The 23,694-nt window shown below is 47.9% G+C and overlaps 1 protein-coding gene and 1 pseudogene across 1 annotated transcript; both read right to left on the bottom strand.

The window, feature by feature from the left end:
- LOC134352819 (zinc finger protein 850-like) overlaps window positions 1-8,287 on the bottom strand; it is a 37,661-nt pseudogene extending 29,374 nt beyond the window's left edge.
- Window positions 8,288-18,601: 10,314 nt separating this feature from the next.
- Window positions 18,602-18,991, bottom strand: LOC134352485 (zinc finger protein 664-like). The gene has a single exon (XM_063059758.1). It carries the CDS (start codon window positions 18,989-18,991, stop codon window positions 18,602-18,604), a length of 390 nt encoding a protein of 129 aa, XP_062915828.1.
- Between the last annotated feature and the right edge of the window lie 4,703 nt (window positions 18,992-23,694).

Genomic DNA, 23,694 nt, shown 5'->3' on the forward strand with positions numbered 1-23,694 from the left:
TGGTAGCTCTGAGGCTCAACAGGGAAGGGGAAAGTCGGGCAATGTGGTAGTTACAGGGGAGTCAATAGGAGATTCAATGGCCGTAAAAGAGACACCAGGAATGTGTGTTGCCTTCTGGGTGCTAGGGTCCATGAGGTATTAGAGGATATTTCACACAGAGAGTTGTGGATCTGTGGACTGCTCTGCCTCAGAAGGCAGTGGAGGCCAATTCTCTGGATTCTTTCAAGAAAGAGTCAGATAGAGCTCTTAAAGATAGCGGAGTGAAGGGATATGGGGAGAAGGCAGGAACGGGGTACTGATTGTGGATGATCAGCCATGATCACAGTAAATGGCGATGCTGGCTCGAAGGGCTGAATGGTCTACTCCTGCACTTATTGTCTATTGATATTCTCAAGGGGAGAGGGAGAACAGCCAGAGGTTTTGGTGCATATTGGCACCAATGACATAGGCAGAAAAGGGGAAGAGGTCCTATGCAGTGGGTATATGGAGTTAAGAAAGAGGTTGAAAAGGGCCTCCAAGGTTGTAATCTCCAGATTACTCCCTGTGCCATGGGCTTGTGAAAGTAGGAATGGGGTGATAGCCCAGATGAATGAGTGGCTGAGGAGATGGTGCAGGGGACAGGGTTTCACGTTCTTGGATCATTGGGACATTTTCTGGGGAAGAGGTGACCTGTAGAAGAGGGACAGGTGACTCGTGAACTGAAGGAGAACCAATATCCTGGCCAGGCGGTTTGCTAATGCTACTTAGGGGTAGTTTAAGCTAGTTTTGCAGAGGACTGAGAACTGGAGCCCCAGATCAGTAAGGAAGGTAGATATCAGGGAATGTATTGAAGGGCAAATTTGAAATAACAGGTGTGATGGGTTGGATAGTTTGAAGTGTATATATTTTAATGCTAGGAGTACTATTGGTAAAGATGATGAAAAGAGCATGGATCAGCACATGGAAATACGATGTTATGGCCATCACTAAAAACTGGTTGAGAGAGGGGAAGGAATGGGTGATTGATATACCAGGTTTTTGAAGTTTTAGAAAAGATAGAGGAGTTGTACTACTAATCAGGGACAATATCACAGCTGCACTCAGGGGAGACATAATGGAGGGGTCAGACACTGAGTCCATTTGGGTGGAACTCAGGAATAGGAAGACTGTAATCACACAGATGGGATTGTACTACAGACTCCCTAACAGCAACTGAGATAATGAGGAACAGATATGTAAACAGATTAAGGAAATGTGTAAAAGTAATAGGGTTGTTGTCATAGGGGGAATTCAACTTCCCTAATATAAACTGTGGCTTTCTAAATGCCAGGGGTTTAGATGGGGCAAAGTTTGTTAAGTGTATCCAGGAAGGTTCCTTAAATCAATATGTGGATGGTCCAGTGAAAGGAGGAGCCGTACTGGACTTAGTGTTGGGTAACGAGCCTGGCCAGGTGACTGACCTTTCAGTGGGTGAGCAGTTAAGGAACAGTGACTACAACTTCTTATCTTTCAGGATTTCTATGGACCAAGATAGGCATGGTCCTTGCAGGAGAGTTTTCAATTGAGGTAGCACCAATTAAAAGGGCATTAGGCAAGAAGAGTTAATTGGCAAGCTCACATTAGACATGTGGAGAGTGTTTTTTAAAGAGCAATTGCACAGAGTACAAGAAATATATGTTCCTGTTAGAAGGAAGGACAGTGATGGAAAGATAGAGAACTTTGGTGGAGAGAGGTGATGAATTTAGACAAGAAAGGTATGTAAAGCTTCAGAATCTCAGATCAAACGAAGTGCATGACGATTATAAAGAAGCCAGAAAAGAACTAGAGAAGGGAATTAGGAAAGTCAGGAGGGGCCATGAAAAGTCCTTGGCAAATAGGATTAAGGTGAATCCCAAGGCATTCTATACATACATCAAAAGTAAGAGGATAACTTGGAAGAGGGTGGAACCACTCAAGGAAAAGAGAACATTTGTTTGGATGCAGAGAATGTGAGTGAGGTACTTAATGAGTACTTTGCTTCAGTGTTTACCACGGAAAAGGATATGAAGGACCAGGAAATCAGTGCCGAGTATATAAATACATTAGGGCGTTTCGGGGTTGAGGAGGAGGAAGTTTCGGGCCTCTTAATGAGTATTAAGGTGGATAAATCTCCAGGACCTGATGGATTTACACAGGTTATTGAAGAAGGAAAGAGATAGGATTGGTGGGCCCTTGACCGGTATCTTCATGTCCTCTCTAGCCACAGTCGAGATCCTGGAGGACTGCTGACTGGCTGATGTTATGTCTCCACTTAAAAAGGGAACAAGGGAAAATCCAGAACTACAGAATGGTGATCCTTGCGAAATTCCTGGAGAAAATTCTTCAGGAATAAGGTATATAAGCACTTCAAAATCTGTGGCCTAATTAGGGAGAGCCAGCATAGCTTTGTGTATGGCAAGTCGTGCCTCACCAGCTTAACTGAGGTTTTTTTTTTGACAAGGTGATTGATGAGGGTAGGGCAGTGGATATGGTCTACTTGGATTTTAGTAAGGTGTTTGACAAAGTCCCTCATGGGAGCCTAATCCAGAAGATTAAAATGTAGGGGGTCCACAGCAAATTGGCTGTTTGATTCAGAACTGGCTTTCACATAGAAGACAGAGGGTAGTGGTTACTTTACTTTATTGTCGCCAAACAATTGATACTAGAATGTACGATCATCACAGCGATATTTGATTCTGCGCTTCCCTCTCCCTGGTTGAAGGAACTAATTCGAACTGGAGGTCTGTAATTTGTGGTGTTCCACAGGGATCTGTGCTGAGACCTCTGCTGATGGTGATGTATATAAATGACCTGGATGAAAATGTAGATGGGTGGTTAGTAAGTCGGTGGGTGATACCAAGATTGGAGGAGTTGTGGTAGTGTAGGAGACTGAGAAAGAATACAGTGCAATATAGGTCAGTTGCAGATATGGGCAGAGAAATGGCAGATGGAGTTTAACCCAGATTAATGTGAAGCGTTGTACCTTGGTAGGGCAACTGTTTGGGCAAGGTCCTTAGCAGAGTTCCTGACCAGAGAGATTTTGGGATCCAGGTTCATGGCTACACAGGTCGATTGGGTGGAATATTTGCTTTTATTCGTCAAGGCAAATATGTATACAGTATACAACCCTAAAATTCGTCCTCTCCACAGACAGCCAAGAAACAAAAAAAACCATGGAACTTGTTCAAACAATGAACATCAACCCTCCCCCATACCATGCAAAAAGAATCATTAAAATGGAAACCAAATAAAAAAGTTAAAAGCACAGAAACTGTAACACCAGATTGAATAGTCCAGGCATATTCAGTCAGTTCAAACCTTGCCCAAAACCCAGGACTCCGGTACCATCCTCCAACAGCAACGAGGGAAAGACCGTTCAACCGCAGTGACCTTCCTTTGGGAGCAGCGAGTGAGCGAGAGACTGTCACACACAGACACCTTCGTCTGACAGCAGTGAGCGAGGCGTTGGCAGGCGGCACAGGACACCCGCCCACCTTCCCCACTCACCTCCATTATTTCAACCTTCCTTGGTGCTTTGACCAGTGTGACCGGTGACAAATAGCAGTCGACCATGGGCTCGCACCCCCTCTCTAGGCCTCTTGTCCTCGAGGCCACACATTTCACTTGAAGCATCCTCAGAGACAGCAAAGTGCCAGGTTGCTCAATCGGCCCGAAAACACACCACCAGAATGTGGATCACAGGCTTTAACAGTAGCAGATCCACATTTGAAAGGAAAAGAAGACGTAAAAGTAGTTGTTTCCTGAACTGTCTGGAGTAAACTACCCAGTGTAATCCCCCCAGGCACCAGCAACTTAAGGCGCAGGGAATGTGTATGATGGCACACCAGCAAGCTCATCTTGTCCTTCAGTTTGTAGAAGTCCCTGTAGGGAAATTAGGGGAAAGCCCTTCACCCAGAGTAAGGTTAATGTAGAATCTTATTTCCCATTCTGACATAATCTCGTCTCCTGCCATGACGAGACCACTCTCAGGTTGGAGGAGCGACACCTCATATTCTGTCTGTGTAGCCTCCAACCTGACGACATGAACACCAATTTCTCCACCTTCCGGTAATTTCCCCCCTCCCCCTTCCTCAATTGCTCACTTGGGCCAACCTCTACCTTCTCCTCACCTATCATCTCCCCCTGGTGTCCCTCCTCCTTCCCTTTGTCCCACGGTCCACTCTCGTCCTATCAGATTCCTGCTTCTTCAGCCTCTTACGTTTCCCACCCATCACCTGCCAGCTGCTTCCTTCATCCCCACCCACCTCATTACATCTCTCACCTGCCAGCTTGTAATCCTTCCCAGCTCCCTCTCCCTTCCTTTCCAGTCCCAATGAAGTGCGATGGCCCAGAATGACTGTTCATTCCCCTCCCCTCCACAGATGCTGTCTGACCTGCTGAGATCTTCCAGTGACGTGTGTGTTGCCGGGGGGGGGGGGGGGGTCAGGCGATGAAATGAAGATCTGAGTGACAACGGGAGGGAAAAGAAATACCAGGGGTGATTGATAATTTCATATCCTAGGGTAGAAGGAGTCAATTTTAGAAAACCTGGTACATTTATTTTTCAACATAGTCCCCTGCTACATTTACACACTTAGTCCAGCGCTGGTGGAGCATACGGATCCCTTCTTTGTAGAAGTCGGCATCGTGGACCTCCAGAAAGCGGTCCACAGCAGGGGTGATTGATAAGTTTGTAGCTATTAACTTCAAACTTTCTGTGTAATCACTCAAAACAGTTGAACTACACGTGCAGGTAAGGAGAGCTGTATAACTCATCTCCTTCTACCTGAGGCCACGAACTTATCAATTACCCTTCATACGAGAACATTCCAGCAGGGTACTAGGGGAGGAGGCAGCTATGGAGCAGAAACACTGGCAGGGACCAGATGGGCCAAATGGCCTTACTTTCCAACAAAATGTTAATAGTAATTCACAGTAAACAATAGTTAATGCATTGTGTGTATTCTAGAGGCAGTGAAGGTCTGAAACATACAGTTTAAAATGGAACAGCTTTATTCATCACAGAACCAGACTATTAAACTCCATCCCAGTTATAGGGGTGAGCAGCAGAATCAAACCCCTGCCGTGCCCAGTGCCCAGGGTTCAGACCCGGCTGTGAAGGGCAGCTGAGTGGCTGTGCTAGTTAGAATGTTAATGCTTGGTTAAATTATAGTTAATAAATTTTTCTCCTGGGTGTGAACTCGCTGGTGCATGGCAAGAGTGGATGACCGAGTGAACGACTTCCCACACTCAGAGCAGATGAAGAGCAGCCTCTCCCCAGTGTGAATCTGCTGGTGTCGCAACAGGCTGGATGAGCGAGTGAATCCCTTCCCACACTCGGAGCAGGTGAACTGCCTCTCCCCAGTGTGAATATTCTGATGTATCAGGAGGTCAGACGATCGATTGAATCCCTTCCCACACTCGGAGCAGGTGAAGGGCCTCTCCCCGGTATGAATTCGCTCGTGCGTCAGCAGGTGGGACGACTGAGTGAATCCCTTCCCGCACTCGGAGCAGGTGAATGGCCTCTCCCCGGTGTGAACCAGCTGGTGGGTCATCAGGTTGGAGGACCGGGTGAATCCCTTCCCGCATTCAGAGCAGGTGAATGGTTTCTCCCCCGTGTGGACTTGCTGATGTCTCTTCAGGTGAGCTGACTGGGAGAACTGCCTCCCACACTTGGAGCAGGTGAATGGCCTCTCCCCGCTGTGAACTCGCTGGTGCTTGCGAAGGTAAGAGAATATGGCGAATCCCTTCCCACACTCGGAGCAAATGAACGGCCTCTCCCCAGTGTGGACGCTTTGGTGAATCACCAGGCTGGAGGAGTGGGTGAATCCCTTCCCACATTCTGAGCAGGTGAACGGCCTCTCCCTGTTGTGGACCCTCTGGTGCCTCAGCAGGTTGGACGACTGGGTGAATCCCTTCCCACACTCCGAGCAGCAGAATAACCTCTCCCCAGATTCTCGCTGGGGTCTCATCAGGTCAGGTGACTGAACAACCGATCCCACGAGGAGCAATGGAACAGCTTGTTGCCTGTGAGGATGATGGATACAAGGTGCTTTGAGCAGGAGGCTAAATCAATGAATTCTTCCCACAACATGATGCACCAGTTTCCCACTAGGAGAGGGGACTATTTCTTTTCCAAACATTATACAACTATCATAGATATTTCAGTCCTGATAAACTGTCTCAGCCCAAAATGTCAACTGTTTACTCCTCTCCACAGATGCTGCCTGACCTGCTGAGTTCTTCCAGTATTTTACATTTGTGTGTTACTCTGGATTTCTGGCAAATGCAGAATCCCCTGGGTTTCTATCTTACTGACATCTCAGGGTCTATTTGCTCACACCTTCAGAAGCTTAAAAAAAGCTTCCTGCAGGTAGAGAATGCAGATTTAACTGTGTCTAAGTTCCCTGTCTGGTTAAGCATCAGAAACAAGCAACTCTTACTCCACAGTCAAACGACTTGTGACACTCCGCGACGCTGTTGAGCCGACAGACGCTGCAGATCTGGTGTGGTATTGAGTTTAAGATTCCCAGAGACAAACATCTACTCACAATCCCCTTCAACGGGAGTGTTACAAAAGTAATCAATAAATGTAAGTCAGCAATTCTGAACTGATCATTTCAGGCAGAATGGAGAACTGCCCCTCACCAAACGTTGGACTTGAAGTTCCACTGCAGAGACACAAACACAAAATTAGAACATAGAACATTACAGCACAAGCTCCTCAGCCCACGATCGACCTCACCCTCCCCTCCCCTCCCACTTCTATCATCCACTGCATCTGCTTCTGCCATCACCCTGGCAGTGTGTTCTATGCACCCACCACTTGATGCAAAGAAATTACCTCTGATACCTCCCCTCCCCCACTTTCCTCGAAATCACCGTAAAATGGTGCCCCTTGTATTAGCCATTTCTGCCCTAGGCATGTCTCTGGTTGCCCACACTATCAATGACTCTTATCACCTTGTACACCTTTCACCCTCCTTCACTCCAAAGAAAATATCCCCAGCTCGCTCAACCTTTCTTCGTATGACATGCTCTCTAATCCAGGCAGCATCCTGGTAAATCTACGCTGCACCCTCTCGAAAGCTTCTACAACCTTCCTATAATGAAGACACCAGAGCCAAACACAATACTCCAAGTGTGGTCTAACCAGGGTTCTATAGAAGAGTATCTCCGTAAGACACACCACTTAAATTAAATGCCATTGTAGTACCGAGGGATTTCTGCACTGTTGGAGATGGCACCTTTCACAAGAATCTTGAGTCTGAGAGACCTGGTTGGACACCTCCCCCCCCCCACCTAAAAGCATATTTTGAGAAGAGCTGGTAAATTATCCCCAAGGTTCAAGAATTACGCAAAGAGAGCTGGGGGTATTCTCCTGCAAATGGGAAAGGTTTCAGTATTTATAGAGAGGACATTTCATTTTATTTATTTAGAGACAGGCTGATCTGCCCTGTGGGGCAGCACGTCTTTGGAAGGAAATCAGAGCATCTGGAGGAAACCCATGCAAACATTTTAGCATAGCGGTTAGTGCAACCAGCTGTAGTCCAGAACTCAATTCGCTCTCTCTCTGATTTGCCTGTACATTGTCCCTGTGGAACACGTGGGTTTTTCTCTGGGTGCTGTATTTTCCCTCCCACAGTCCAAAGACGTATTGGTTAGGAGGTTAATTAGTCAATATAAATTCTCCTGTCATTAGGGTAGCGTTAATTGGGGGTTGCTGGGCGGTTTTGCTCTCAGGGGCTGTTCCGCGCTGAATATCAAATAGATCAATAAATAGAATTAATCAAGCAATTCGTGGAATCACAATATCAACATTATTCCTTAATTTTTGGTGTCAATCTCAACCGTGGCCTTTATCTGGGATTTGGATAGTGGCGGGATTCGGAGAGCAAACCGGATTGCAATCTGCCTGTCTGAGTTTCGGGACTCGGTTTGTGGGCAAACTGAGACAACAGAAATGTCAGCCACGTGACCCAGAATCCCCTGCGCTCCAGCAACCCGCCCGGACGAACCGAATCAGGCACAATGCGCATGCGCAGCCATACAGCCTTGCTTCCCTCCCCCCCCCCTCCCCCGGGATATTCCGCCCCAGACTGACGAGACGAATAATGAAAACTCCGGCGCTGCGGCGGGGAGGGAGGCGAAGAGCCGGTATGGTCCCAGTGTGGTAGCTCTCCGCGTCAGTTTCACCACCTTGTTCCGCGGGTTTGGCTCCAGGTTCGGGTTCGGCCTCGGCGCTGATTAAACCCGGGACCCGATGCTCTGCCCCTACCTGCCGCCGGCCTCCCGGAAGCGTTTGTGTGGTAGGAGCGTACTGCGCATGTTCGTGATGTCAGATCCGGCCTCTGCTGCTGAGCCGGAAGTGAGTGAGCAAACCGGAGTTGTGGCGGCGGAGCGGCGCTGCGCTCTGTGGAAACAATCACAGACCAGTTAGCCTGACTACTGCGGTCGGCGAGGTGTACATCAAGCTTCGGGGCACTTGATAACAGACTGTCGTCAGCATGGCTTCCTCAAGGGAGTAACAAGCAGGATAGATAGGCAAAGGAGAATCGGTGGATGTATTTTCAGAAGGGCTTTGACGAGGTGCCACGCATCAGGCTGCAAGGATTTAATGCTGAGGCTTGATAAGGCACGGGCCAGACCACACTTGGAGTAGTGTGAGCAGCTGTCTAGGAAAGGATGTGCTGGCATTGGAGAGGGTCCAGAGGAGGTTCATGAGAATGATTCTGGGAATTAAAGGGTTAACGTATGAGGCGCGTTTGATGGCTCTGGGCTGGAGTTTAGAAGAATGGGGGAGGGGTTTTCATTGAAACCTGTCGAATAATGACAGGCCGAGACAGAGTGGACATGGACAGGGTCTGGGACCAGAATGCACAGGCTCAGAAAGGGAATTTCTTTGGTCAGAGTCTGGTGAATCTGGAATTCAGGGCCACTGTTCTCTTCCTGGAAGGGTGTTCCTGAGAAACGTGGCAGGAGCATCCTAACGTGCTGTGTCCCTGCTGGTACGGAACCAGCACTGTGGCGGACAGGAAGCCTCCACAACCGGTAGTTAGAATTGTCCAACATATCACCAGCCAGCAGGAACATGTAAACTGAAAGGTGCCAGAGTAGGTCCAGTAACAATCTGAATGTTCCCACCCAAGGACTGTTCCACTCCCTTCAGGGAGGAGACTACGTCACATCCTTGCCAGGATCAGCAGACTCAAAAACGGTTATATTCCCCAAGCAGTAAGGCCGATCAACACCTCCACCCACTAACCCACCCCTCCACACTCCCAATCACCATGACTTCATTGTTTCCTGTCAGAGTCACCTTGTGTACAGACACACGTCACTTTAGAGACATACAATCAATTTGTGTACATGAGATACCTTGTGTATTTGTATTTATTTATTGTGGATTTTTTAATTGCATTCATTATTGTGTTTTATCTTGTGTGGCATCGCATCCAGACTGACAATTATTTTGTTCTCCTTTACACTGGAAATAATATTAAACAATTTTGAATCTTGACGGGCTGAGGCCATTGGCAGGGTCTTCGGGTGGAGTAATATTGAAAATACCGATTAGTGCAAGGTCAAAGAAACCCTCCCAGGTCACATGTAGCATACGTCTGGAACAAAACAAATCACTCTCCATTTCTCCAACAATGCAGTGGGCAGGTAGGTAGTTGAAATCTCGGTCTAAATTGCTTCACCAAACGCAGCCAGCAGGGAGTTGAATGTAGTTTGGCACATTTAATGGAAGTCCACACTTAGGCCCTGCATGGGACGGAAATTAATTGCCAAACACCCGTAACTAAGGTATGAGAATAGGTGCAAGGTTGGTGCGATCTCCAAACAAATCATTGACTCCCAACTATATGGTCAGTGAGTTCTCAAGCCCTCATCTTAGAGCATAGACCATTGAAGATTACAGCACAGTGCAGGATTTCAGCCCATCGCATTGTCCCAGCTGCTCTAAAGATCAATCTAACCCTCCGCTCCTGCAAGACCCTCCATTTTTCTATTATCCAAGTGTCCCGGATGTATCTGCCTCCTCCACCACTCCTGGTAGGGTTTCTCACCCCTCTCTGTGTAAAGAACCGATCACTGGCATCCCTGCTATACTTTCCTCCAATCACCTTAAAAGTTTAAGGTTCTATTTCAAGTTTAATTGTCACATGAATACAGCCAGATGAAACAGCGCTCCTTATTCAAAGTAAAATTTATTATCAGAGTACATACATGTTACAACATACAACCCTGAGATTCTTTTCTGAGTTTGTGCAGGGCCAAGGTGCAAACACAGCTCCGACAGTCACACACAGCAAACAGCACATAGAGTCACGATAGCAGGGAAAAACAACACACAGTTTTGACACAAAACTAATCCAGCCCAAGTCCCTGAGTGTCATGGCCTGTAGTTCGATGGTGCATCGATGTTGTCCGGATACCATGTTTCTGCAAGAACAACACCCAGATGCAGCCGTAGACGGATGCAATCCAGCTTCTACCAAGCAAACCGTGGCGAAGGGAGACATCCCCCAACTCAACATGGACTGCAAGTCTCTCCTGGTTGGGCGATTATCTTGTTCCTGCCCCAGCCCACCCCCACACTTTCTTGCTCATCGCTCCCTCCCCATGAGCGCCCGTGGCTCCGTCCCAGTCCTCGTCCTGTCCACAGTTCTCCTCCGTGCAGACAGTGAACCCTCCCTCATATCGCCCCAGTTCCTATACTACCTGGGACAACTAACATTCCACTTGTTTGAGACAATGCTTGCATCATCAAAACAGATTGTCAGCTGACCCTTGCTCTCGATCTGCTGCCTCAGGAAAGCAGCAGCATATGAAGGGAAGACTTACTAACCATCTATCAGTAGGTACAGCAGAGTTGGTTGTTGTCGTTATAGGCTCACAATGGGTGGAGGAAATTTATCCCTGTAAAGTCGTACTTGTTCAGATTCTTTTCCAGTTTTGATGAGTCGTACAATAGGTCATTCTAGCAGTAGGTCAGACTTACTGTTGGAAGTTCTTCAAACTTTATTTCTTATACAAAGTTTACATGTCCTCTTCTTATGGGTTCTTGCGCACCGAAGTTTTGAGAGGGGTGAACGGGTTGATTGTTTGGCTGAAAAAGCTGTTAAAGTCTAACAGTGGATAGACCCACTTAGGAAATCAGAAGCTAAGGAGTCGGTGGGGTTAAGAATTGAGGGATTATGACAAGACCTGTTACTGTACTGTTGTAACTATATGTTATAATTATGTGGTTTTGTCAGTTTTTTCAGTCTTGGTCTAGCCTGTGTTTTGAGATATCACACTGGAGGAAATATTGTATCATTTCTTAATGCACGCATTACTAAATGACAATGAAAGAGGACTGCGTGTCCTCATAATCTAAAAAAAAAGACCTGTGGGATAATGGGCATTATGGGAGACACCTTTACAGAATGCATAAAACTGCTGGATTGATGGGAGAAGGGGGTAAGACAAGAGAAAGAATTATATTGACTCGACTGGGTGTACTTTGCTTAATTATCCCTTCTATCTTGTTGGAAACCATCACTCTGGGGTGTGTAGGTGTTGTCATCATTATGAAACAGTTAAACACATTCATTTACAATGTGAAGCATATAAGGTTGAAAGAAAGCAAATGCAGGCTGCACTACTATCTTTGGGAGTTGATAGTTTTCATTTACAAACTAAGTTACGGCAGTGACTTTAATTTAATTCACAGTTTTGTCTTTCATTACTTACAATCTATAGGGCTTTTTGGGGTGATTTAGCTTCCATTTGAAAGAGAAGCAGTGGGGGTTTTATTTCCCGATTCTGTACTGCAGTAGCACACTCCAGTCCAGTTGGCGGCGCTAGTGCACTTTTACCTGCGACTGCCAACTGTCATTAACAATCAGAGCAACACACATCAAAGTTGCTGGTGAACGCAGCAGGCCAGGCAGCATCTCTAGGAAGAGGTGCAGTCGACGTTTCAGGCCGAGACCCTTCGTCAGGACAATCAACAATTAACAATCAGAAGCAGCAGCCAGCAGAATTGAAGATCGCACCTACCCCAGACATTTCTCTTCTGCCCTCTCCCACCGAGCAGAAGATCCAAGGACAGCTTCTATCCAGCTGATATAAGGCTATTAAGACAGTTCCCCAGTGGAATAAGGTGAACTTTTGACCTCACAATCTATCTCGTTATGACGGTGCACCTTGTAGTTTACCTGCATTACATTTTCTCTGTGGCTGTTATACTTTATTCCACATTTTGTTATTACTCTGCTTTGGTCTGCCTCAATGTTCTGTGTAACAATTTGATCTTTGTGCAAAACAGGCTTTTCACTGAGCCTCGGTACCTGTGACAACAATAAAACCAGTTTGGGAAACAGAGCTTCCCATCGAGCCTGGAGTCTGGCCGGGTTGCCCACACCCCCTTGTCTTGTTCACGTGCTGCAGGGAACCCTTAGCCAAAGGCATTGGGAAGGCCGGGTTTCCCACTCCTTCTTGTCTTGTTCACGTGTTGTATGGAACTCTTTGCCAGAGGTGTCGGGCAGGACAAGAGCATAACAGGGGTGATGCTGCCAGGCAGTGGAGGGACCCAAATGTAAACTTTCCTGAACATACATCGCCTTCTGCTCAGATCCAAGATCGGTTTGCAGGTTGATCAGCATCTGCGACCAGTGTGAGTTGGCATCAGGGGCCAGAGTTCACTGCACGAAGAGCGAGGCCGTGCTTTTCAGCAAACGGCCCGACCAATCCAGTGTCCCCTTCACCACCAGGTCTGATTAGGTGAAGGTGCTGTGGATCTGGTTTGGAGGGGTTGAGGCCTGCAATGAGAATTGGCTGGAGTGGACTGAGAAGGTAAACCAGAAATTGGGACTGTGGGGAGGGTGCTCCCTATCGATAACTGGGAAGAACCTGGCCATCAGGTGTGAGGTGCTCCCAGGGCTCCTGTACCTGGGGTAGGTGGGGCCCATTCCCCACCCCTCCAGCCTGGGAACCACAGTGTCTTCAGATTCATCTGGGGATCCAAGAAGGAGCAGATCAGACTGGTCACGATGTACAAGCCCCAGACAACGGGGGCAAAAATGTTCCCAGTGTCGCCTCACCTAACGGGGTCAAAACCGTACCCAGTGTCACCCTCACCCAATGGGAGCAAAAGTGTACCCAGTGTCACCTCACCCAACGGGGTCAGAAATGTACCCAGTGTCACCCTCACCCAACGGGAGCAAAAATGTACCCAGTGTCACCTCACCCAACGGGTCAAAAATGTACCCAGTGTCACCTCACCCAACGGGGTCAGAAATGTACCCAGTGTCACCTCACCCAACGGGGGCAAAAATGTACCCAGTGTCACCTCACCCAACGGGTCAAAAATGTACCCAGTGTCACATCACCCAACGGGGTCAGAAATGTACCCAGTGTCACCTCACCCAATGGTCAAAAATGTACCCAATGTCACCTCACCCAACAGGGTCAGAAATGTACCCAGTGTCACCTCACCCAACGGGGGCAAAAATGTACCCAGTGTCACCTCACCCAACGGGTCAAAAATGTACCCAGTGTCACCCTCACATGTGCATGACTGCATCAGGCTGAGTATGGAATATGAATACATGGGCACCAAATACCACTATGTGCCGTGGTTCCTCGTCCCCAGTGTTGCGAAGGATGGGTTCGGCTGTTTGCCGGACAATGTCCCAATCAGCTGAACATTGCCACACTACCTGTTCTTCATGGAAAAGTTCTTACAGACCAACAACTTTGACCACAAGACAGCATGGAATGTCCCGCAGACTCTGCAGGGAACGGACTCAATGAGTACAGTGGGGGGGTTTCCTGAAGACTATCCAGACTGTCAGGCAGAATGCCTCATCACCAACCCAACAGGTACCAGGACCTTGCCTGGATGGTGGTGAGAGGGAATCTCCCAGTCGGATCCTTCCTGCGAGCCCAGAGCATCACTGCCACAGTGCACTGCTCACAGGGTGACTGAGTGGGAAGAGATGGCGGCTCTCCTCTCTGCAGACCGTGGGGTTTGCAAAGAGGACGTGGAGAAAGATGAAACTTGTGGCCCATCCTGAGCAGCTACATGACAGAGGACTCTCTGATCTACGGACCGTTCCCAGGGACACCCACACAGACGAACATCACCTACTCTGTTTGGCCTGTTGGAAACCTGTTGGTCTGCCAACACACCGAGGTGTCCGTGGAAGAATGCCACCGACTGGCACCTTCCAGGCTCAGGAGTACGTGCTGAGGGATGCACTGAAGCCCGGTGCGGCCACCGCAGGGCTCGGTGGGGAAGGACCACAGTTGGGGTTCTTCTCCAATTGGAGAGGGAGGGGCTGGCGGGGAGGAAGCCCCTCAGTTATTATGACAGTAGTTTACCACCCCAGGGTGGCGGCAGTGCCTTTGATGTGTATGAACGTAAACAAACAGTACTGAATGTACTCAATGTAAAGAATGAAATGGAATGGGTGGCACTCAGAAATAATTTTGATTATGATGGAAGTTTTTGTTAAAAAATTTCATTCTGAGCTCCCACACCCGTGGCACCTTGCTGTTCATAAACTGGTTGCCAGCCTCTCCACGTTCCCACAGTGGTGACATTCTGAAAGTCCCTCATCGGCTGTGGGAGGCTCTGGGAATGTGGCCGGCGCTATATAAACGCAGATCTTCCCTCCTCTATTGGAAGGGCGATCCTGGTTTGGAGGCTCCGATGTGCAGGATCGCAAGACCCTGCAGAGGGTTGTGGACTCGCCCTTCTCCGTCACGGTCACAACCCTCCCCACCATCGAGGACATCCGTGGTTGTCTACCCTGAGTCCTGCCCACACATTGCTGAACCCTGGCACGTACAGTGAGACCTTGTTGTGCCCTATTGTCCTGATGAAGGGTCTTGGGCTGAAACATTTCTTTCCACAGAGTCTGCCTGACCTGCTCGGTTCTTCCAGCATTTTGCATGTGTTATCCTTGTTGCACCTTATTGTTTGCCAGTGTTGCACTTTCTCTGTAGCTGTTACACTTTGTTCCACACTTGGCTACTGTTTTACTTTGTTCTACCTCAACACTGTGGAATAGATTGATCTGTACGAACAGTATGCAAGCTTTTCACCACATCTCAGTACATATGACAATGAAAAAAACAATTTCAAATCCCCTTCACCTCCTCACTTATGACTTCAGAACTGTCTGCTGTGTGTTCACACCAGCCCTTTGTAGCCTTCATTGTCTTTCATTGCTGACAAGCTGATTAAAAACTGAATCACAGGCTACCTCTGGGGACAAGAACTGGAAGCATCCTGTCCTGGGGGTTGGAGGACGGTGTATGTGTGTGAGAGAGAGACAAGGCCTGGAGGCAGCCTGTCCTGGGGGTTGGAGGATGGTCTGTGTGCGTTAGTGTCTATGAGTGGGTGGGACGGTGGGAAAGTGTCTTGTTTAGCTGTTATTGTCACTGCTGTGTTATTGTGCTGAACACTGTGGACAAGCTCTGTTGGCACTGGAATGTACGGTGACACTTGTGGCTGCTCTTGACACATCCTTTGGGTGTGTTCGTTTTTAACACAAACAACTTATTTCACTGTATGTATTGATGTACTCGTGGTAAGTAAATGAATCTTAATGACTTCTCCCTTGACTCCAGGAGTCAAAAGTGAAAGTAAATTTATTATCAAAGTAGATATATATCACCACCATCTACAACTCTGAGCTTAATTTTCTTGTGGGCATACTCAATAACCAATGAAGGGCCACACCAACTCGGGCATTCAACCAGTTTGCAAATACGAACAGCAAAAAATAATAATACTAAATAAATGAGCAGTAAATATCGATGAAGAATCTTTGAAAGTGAGTCCATTGGTTGTGGGAACAGTTCAATGATGGGGCAAGTGGAGCTGAGTGAAGTTATCTCCTTTCTTCCAAGAGCCTGGTGGTTGAGGGGTAAAGCAGTGAGAAGAGGGCACATGCTGAGTGGTGGGGGACCCTGACGATGGACGCTGCTTTCCTGTGACTACGCTTCCTGTAGATGTGCTCAATGGTGGGGAGGGCTTTACCTGTGATGGACTGGGCCATATCCATTACTTTTTGTTGGATTTTCTGTTCAGTGACATTGGTGTTTTTATACCAGGCTGAGATGCAGCCAGTCAATATACTCTCCACTGCACATCTATAAAAGTTTGTCAAGGTTTTAGATGTTGTGCCAAATCTTTGCAAACTCCTAAGGATGTACCGTCGCTGCCGTGTGTTCTTCCTAATTGCACTTATGTGCTGGGTCTAGGACAAGTCCTCCAAAATAATAACATGGAGGAATTTAAGGTTGCTGACCCTATCTACCTTTGATCTTCTGATGTGGACTGGCTCATGGACCTCTGGTTTCCTCCTCCTGAAGTCAATAATTAGCTCCTTGGTCTTGCTGACATTGAGTAAGAGATTATTGTTGTGGCACCACTCTGCCAGATTTTCAATCTCCCTCCTATTTACTGATTCATCTCCACCTTCAATTCGACCAACGACAGTGGTGTCGTTAATAAGCTCAAATATGGCATAGGAGCTGTGCTCAGCCACACAGTCATAAGTGTAAAGTGAGTAGAGCAGGGGGATAAGCACACAGCCTTGTGGGGCACCGGTGCTGATGGAGACTGTGGAGGAGATGTTGTTGCCAATCTGAACTGACTGGGGTCTGAAAGTGAGGAAACTGAGGATCCAATTACATGAGGAGGAATTGTTGCTAAGGACTTGAAACTTATTGGTTAGTTTTGATGGTATCGAATGCTGAGATGTAGTTGACAAAGAGCCTCCTGATGTATGCATCTTTCCTGTCCAGATGCTCCCACAGTTTGGAGAAAGCCTGCTGGAAATTGGAGGAAAAGAGCAGCAGGAATGTGAATGATGAGATAGGGACTAAAAATACACTTACAGGTGAAACGGGAAGTGTGCTGGTGTGGAACAGAAACACAGGGTCCTCAGAAACTTTCAGCTTCAAACTGTGCATCGATATATTCGACGATAGGCTTGTAGCTGTCCTCCTTGTTTACCTGATCCCCAAAGCCCACCGTATCTATGATAGTCAGCTTTAGCCGTACCTTACTGTCTTGTAATTCATAACTGTGTGATTTTAACCGGACTCCAGGTTCATCGTCTGGATCCAGATCAGGGCTCTGTGGTCTGGAGGTCAAACTCCCTCCCAAGGTAGTACCTGAGGCTGTCCAACGCCCACTTGATTGCCAGACACTCCTTCTCGATTGTGGAGTACCGGGTTTCACGGGGCAAAAGTTTCCTGCTGAGATATAACACAGGACATTCCTCACCTGGCTCTCCCTGAGCCAGTACTTTCCCGATGCCTACACCTGAGGCATCCACCTGTACCAGGAAGCGGCGTTCAAAGTCAGGACTCTGCAACACAGGGAAAGAGCACAATTCGTCCTTCAGACCCTAGAAAGCACTTTCACACTCCTCACTCCATTCGACAGGATTACGGGCCAACTTGCAGGTGAGGTTGGTCAATGGGGCTGCCAGGGTTGAAAAGAGAGAGATGAACCATTGGTACCAGCCCACTAGGCCAAGAAAAGACTGGACTGGAACGCCAGGGTGACTAGGTGGTACCTGGAACTTCAACCTTTCAGCTTCTGTGTGCGGCACAAAGCAGGCAAGGAGAACATCACAGCGGACTTCCTGTCAAGACTGCCAAACATTGCCGCTGCAGGAGAGGAGGGTGGTAATGTGGCGAAGGCCCGTCACTGATTACGGACAGCACATGGCGCACTCAGTAAAACACCCATCCCCAGCAGTAATAGTGACTGGGTCTGAACCAGAGCTGCTGTATGGAGCTGTCTCATATAGAGGCAGCAGCAACCTGCACAGGTGTGCTGATGGTGGAGGATACCATCTTTAATTGGATAATTGAGTTAATTAGCTTTTGGTTCGTCTAGGGGGAGGGGCTTAGCAGTTACAAGCCTCAGGTTACCAAGGCTTTGGGATTAGTTTTCTTTTGTGTTTAGTCTGAAGGTGGATATATATACACACATATTATATTGTATACACATACACACACACACAGAATTTTTTTTTCTTATTCTCCAGCTTCTTCTCATCTTGATGAGTCTTCTTCAGGTTATCAAACTTCTCATGAAGCTCTTTGTCAGACTCCTTCTCTTTTACCCTCATGACAAACCTTTGTCTCATCTCTTCCTCCTTTTTCTGCAGCTCAGTGAAGAATTCATTTCTCTTTGCCTCATAGGTTTCCTGCAAACTGAATGGTTTGCTGTCAGGATCAGTGTCTTTAAATCCCATTTCCTGCACTCTCTTCAGAGGTATAGGTTCAAATCCCACCCCTGCCACCATATGTCACAAAAAAACGAATATAGCCACTCTCAGACTAAACACAAAAGAAAACTAACCCCAAAGCCTTTGTAACCTGAGGCTTGTAACTGCTAAGCCCCTCCCCCTAGACCAAACCAAAAGCTAATTAACTCAATTATCCAATTAAAGATGGTATCCTCCACCATCAGCACACCTGTGCAGGTTGCTGCTGCCTCTATATGAGACAGCTCCATGCAGCAGCTCTGGTTCAGACCCAGTCACTATTACTGCTGGGGATGAGTGTTTTACCGAATGCGTCATGTGCCGTCCATAATCAGTGATGGGTCTTTGTCACGCTTTTCAATGTGAACATACTTTGATTGCTCAGTGAATGCTTTCCCACGCTCGGTGCAGGGGAACGGCCTCTCCCTGGTGTGGACTCGCTGGTGGCTCATCAGGCTCGATGACCGACTGAATCCCTTCCCGCAGTCGGAGCAGATGAAAGGCCTCTTCTCAGTGTGAATCTGCAGGTGTGGCAGTAGACTGCATGACTGAGTGAACTGCTTCCCACACGTGTAGCAGGGGAATGGCCTGTCCCCGGTGTGGACTCGCTGGTGGATCATCAGGCTGGACGACCGGCTGAATCCCTTCCCGCAGTCGGAGCAGGTGAAGGGCTTTTCCTTGTTGCGAGCCTGCTGGAGCCTCATCAGGACCCCTTCCCGCACTCAGAGCAGGTGAACGGCTGTGCCTCTGTGTGAGTCCGCTTGTGTCCCATGAGGTTGGACGGTGGGGAGGATCCCTTCCCCTGCCCACACCCACACGCACAAGGAGCGTTTCCATGTGAACTCACCAGAGAAGGGCGGCTGAAGGACTGAAGGAACTGGACTTCCACTTGGAGAGTAGTTGTCTAGCCTCGCCCTACTGTGACTGCTCGGTTAGGCTCTGGTTTGCCTGACATTCTTCCCGCCAGGAAACAGAAGTGGTTTCACTTGTGTGACAACAATGATGTCCTAACCGGTTGGGGGTGGGGGAGGGAGGGTATATCAACGAACCCCTTTGGGACACAGAGGACGCGAAGTTACTCCCCAGCATGATCCACACTCTCTAATTTGGGAGAGCAATCGGTTCTTTTCCAAACATCAACACCTGGCACCGATGTCACTCACTCCCTCTGGAGCTTCACGTGTTTCATCACCTGGTTCGTTCACTGAAATTTCAGGCGCTCACTGGGAGCGGGTGTGGTTTCTCCCCCGGTGTGAACGGCAACACCGCTGGCCGCGCAGCCACCCAGAAGTTCCACCCAGCCGTCAGCCGTCTGAAACACTCTCCCCCTGCTGCAAGAGTCTCACCGTCTTGCTGGTCACTCTGAAACCTCTACACAAGATCTCTCCTTCCACCCTGAAAGGATGGTGATACTCCAGCGCTGTCCAGCTGAGGTGAGACTGCAGATCTCCGGGCTTTGCTGGTTCTGAGGTTCAATCATGCAGACCCTCCAGTTGTAAAATCCTCTAAAGGAAGTTTTCAAAGTCATCAATAATGGAACAGAAATTCCATTTTAATTCCACTCCCCATTCCCATTCTGACATGTCAGTCCTTGGCCTCCTCCACTTCCACACCGAGGCAATCTCTGATTGGATGAGCAACACCTCTTATCCCCATCTGGGTAACCACCAGCCTGATGACATCAATTTGCACCAGGTTAGATCCTCAGAGATCTTGACACCCAGGAACTTCAAACTGCTCACTCTCTCCACTTCTGATCCCTTTATGTGGATTGGTGTGGTTCCCTTGTCTTACCCTTTCTGAAGTCCACAATCAGCTCCTTGGTCTTATTGACGTTGAGTGCCAGATTGTTGCTGTGACACCATTCCACTAGCTGTTATGTCTTGCTCCTGTACACCCTCTTCCACCATCTGAAATTCTCCCAACAATGGTTGTGGCATCAGAAAATTTATAGACGAGTGACAACTTCGAGGGATCTATTGATGTGGACCCCAAGATGTGTCTGTTCTTCCTTTTGCCATTAACCCTGGATTATGTTTGCAGGCTCAACCTTCCAAAGAGCTTTGCTGGATTGAACTGCACCTGCCACTCCTCAGCCCAGCTTTGCTTCCTGTCAATGTACCACTGTAACTAGTGACAATCTTCTCCATTATCCACAACTCCACCAACCTTCATGTCATCTGCAAACTTACTAACACACTCTTCCACTTGCTCATTTATAAAAATCACAAGGATCAGGGATCCCTGCAGAACACCACTGTCACTGATACCCAGGCAGAACACATTCTGTCTACTACCACTCTCTGCCTGCTGTGGTCAAACTAATTCTGAATCCACACAGCCATGTTTCTCTGGACCCCATGCCTCCTGACTTTCTGAATGAGCCTACCAGGGGAACCTTATCAAACGCCTCACTGTACACCAATCCACTTCATCAATGTGCTTTGTCCCGGAGTCTGGTGTCCAAAAGGAACTGTGCCATGGGCAGAAATAGTTTGAGGTTATGTCTTGTGACACTGGACCCAGTCTGGAAGGGATCACTGGATAGGGTGCTCTCCTGGGGTATAAAGGCAGTGGAATATGGAATGAATAGGGTTTCAGTGACAACTAATGGGAGGGAGAGAGCAATGCATAAAGATGACTTATAGACATCAGTTAGTCTCGTGAGACCATGGATTTGCGCCTTGGAAGGTTTCCAGGGTGCAGGCCTGGGCAAGGTTGTATGGAAGACCAGCAGTAGCCCATGCTACAAGTCTCCCCTCTCCACGACACTGATGTTGTCCAAGGGAAGGGCATTAGGACCCATACAGCTTGGCACCGGTGTTGTCGCAGAGCAATGTGTGGTTAAGTGCCTTGCTCAAGGGCACAACATGCTGCCTCAGGCAAGGCTCGAACTAGCGACCTTCAGATCACTAGATGAATGCCTTAACCCCTTGGCCACGCGCCAACATAAAGATGACTATAAATTATAATAATATATTAAATAAATAGTGTCCATTTTCTGTACTCAATACATTGACTTATGAAGGCAAATGTGTCAAAAGCTCTCTTTATGACCCTATCTCTCTGTGACACTACTTCCAATGACGTATGGACCTGCATTCCCAGATCCCTTTGTTCTCCCATGCTCCTCCTTCTCCCTTGGTTATATCTTCTCCGTGGACTGTCACCTTGTCATGGTGGAGAAACTTGTGTGGTCCTGTGCTCCCGAGAGCAATGCCGTCTGGAGCTATGCTCCTGGTAGGGTCACCCATGGTGGTAAGGTCGAGGGTGAGGTCCCTGACAAAGAACAATCCAACCAAGACCTCAACGGTGGAACAAGCGGACGAAGTTATTTTGAACTCAACGACTGTGAAGGCGGATGAAGGCTGCAACAAATCCATCAGCTCCAGTTGTCGTGGTTTCCATGTCATTGGAATCAGTTGGTTGATTTGTGAAGTATCGTGTGCTTCTTGGAGTGCAACATCAAGTACACGTTAAACAAATACACGCACAGGCATCTTCACTCTGTGGGCCACTTCTTCAGAATGAAGACCATCATCCTTGACTTTGAGGGATAGGCACAACGGCGATCTGCTCAGATCACGACGATCTGCTCAGCTAGGACAGTAGAGATGTCAGGCAGGATAGTGGAATATTTCTCTTCTAGGATGTGGGAAGGCAGGGAGACTTCCAGTGTCCCTGACCACTACAACTATGAGAAGTCCATCCAGCTGCAGCTTCTAACAATCCATGTTAAGGAGTTGGAGCTGGAACTGGATGAACTCCAGATCATTCGGGAGGCTGCGGGTGGGGGTGGGGGGCCGGGTTATAGATAGGACATATAGAGAGGTAGTTACGGCCAAGCTGCAGGACACAGGAAACTGGGTGACGGACAGTGGAAAGGGGTTAAAGAGCCAGTGCAGAGTGCCTCTGTGGTCATCCCCCTCAACAACAAGTATCTTGTTTAACGGATACCTTTTCATGGGTGGTGGGATGGCAGGGTGACCTAACAGAGGAAAGTCACAGTGGTCAAGTCTCTGTTACTGACTCTGCCTCTGTGACTCAGAAGGGAAGGGGAAGAAGAGGAACGCTGTGGTGATAGTGGATTCATTAGTTAGGGGAGCAAACAGGAGGTTCTATAGGGAAGAAGAAGATTCCCAGATGCTATGTTGCCTCCTGGGTGCCAGGATTTGGGCTATCTTGGATCAAGTCCTCAGCATTCTTAAGTGGAATGGTGAACAGCCAGAGGTTGTGGTCCATGTAGGTACCGATGACATGGGTAGGACAAGTGACGAGGTTCTGCAAAGGGAGTTCAGGGAGTTAGGTGCTGAATTAAAGGGCAGGACCTCCAGGGTTGTGACCGCAGGACTGCTACCTGTGCCACTTTCTGGTGAGGCCAGAGCTAGGAAGATTATACAGTTTAATACATGGCTAAGCAGTTGGTGTAGAAGGGAGGACATCAGATTTTTGGATGATTGGGCTCTTTTCCAGGGAAGGTGGGACCTGTACAGATAGGGTGGTTTGCACCTGAACCGGAGGGGGACTAATATCCTAGCATGAGTGTTTGTTAATGCTACACGGCGGGGTTTAAACTAGAGTTGCAGAGGGATGGGAACACGAGCATCAGAACAGTTAGTGGAGAGGTTGTGGAGACAGATGGTGGTAAGATCTCAGGCAAAGTTAGGAATTAAAAGGTTGAGCATGGTGTGATATGTCCTGAGCTGCCTATATTTCAATGCAGGAAGTATTGTAGGAAAGGCAGATCATAGTGCTGAAGATGAGGTAGCTCATTTACAAACAGGCAATGTGTAGTGAGAGAGGCTGTTGATAGGGCAAAGTTGCAGTCAACAGTTTGAGTTCCAACATAAAAGGTAGGCAAAATTGAAGAGGGTGAATACAGAACTGAAAGTGTGGTATTTGAATGCACGCAGTATATTATTATTCCAATAAGGTAGATGAACTTGTAGCACAGTTACAGATCGGCATGTATGATGTTGTAGGCATCACTGAATCATGGCTGAAAGAAGATTATAGCTGGGAGCTTAATAACCAAGGACACACATCGTATCAAAAGGACAGGCAGGAAGGCAGAGGGGATGGCATGCCTCTGTTGGTGAAAAATGAAATCAGATGCAACACAGAGCGTCATTGGAAGTTGTTCCCACCTGTGGCCATCAAACTTTACAACTCCTCCCTTGGAGGGTCAGACACCCTGAGCCAATAGGCTGGTCCTGGACTTATTTCATAATTTACTGGCATAATTTACATATTACTATTTAACTATTTATGGTTCTATTACTATTTATTATTTATGGTGCAACTGTAACGAAAACCAATTTCCCCCGGGATCAATAAAGTATGACTATAACTATGACAGATCATTAGGAAGAGGTGACATAAGGTCAGAAGATGTTGGAATTGTGAA

Source organism: Mobula hypostoma, chromosome 10, assembly GCF_963921235.1.
Source record: "Mobula hypostoma chromosome 10, sMobHyp1.1, whole genome shotgun sequence".
Taxonomy (NCBI): domain Eukaryota; kingdom Metazoa; phylum Chordata; class Chondrichthyes; order Myliobatiformes; family Myliobatidae; genus Mobula; species Mobula hypostoma.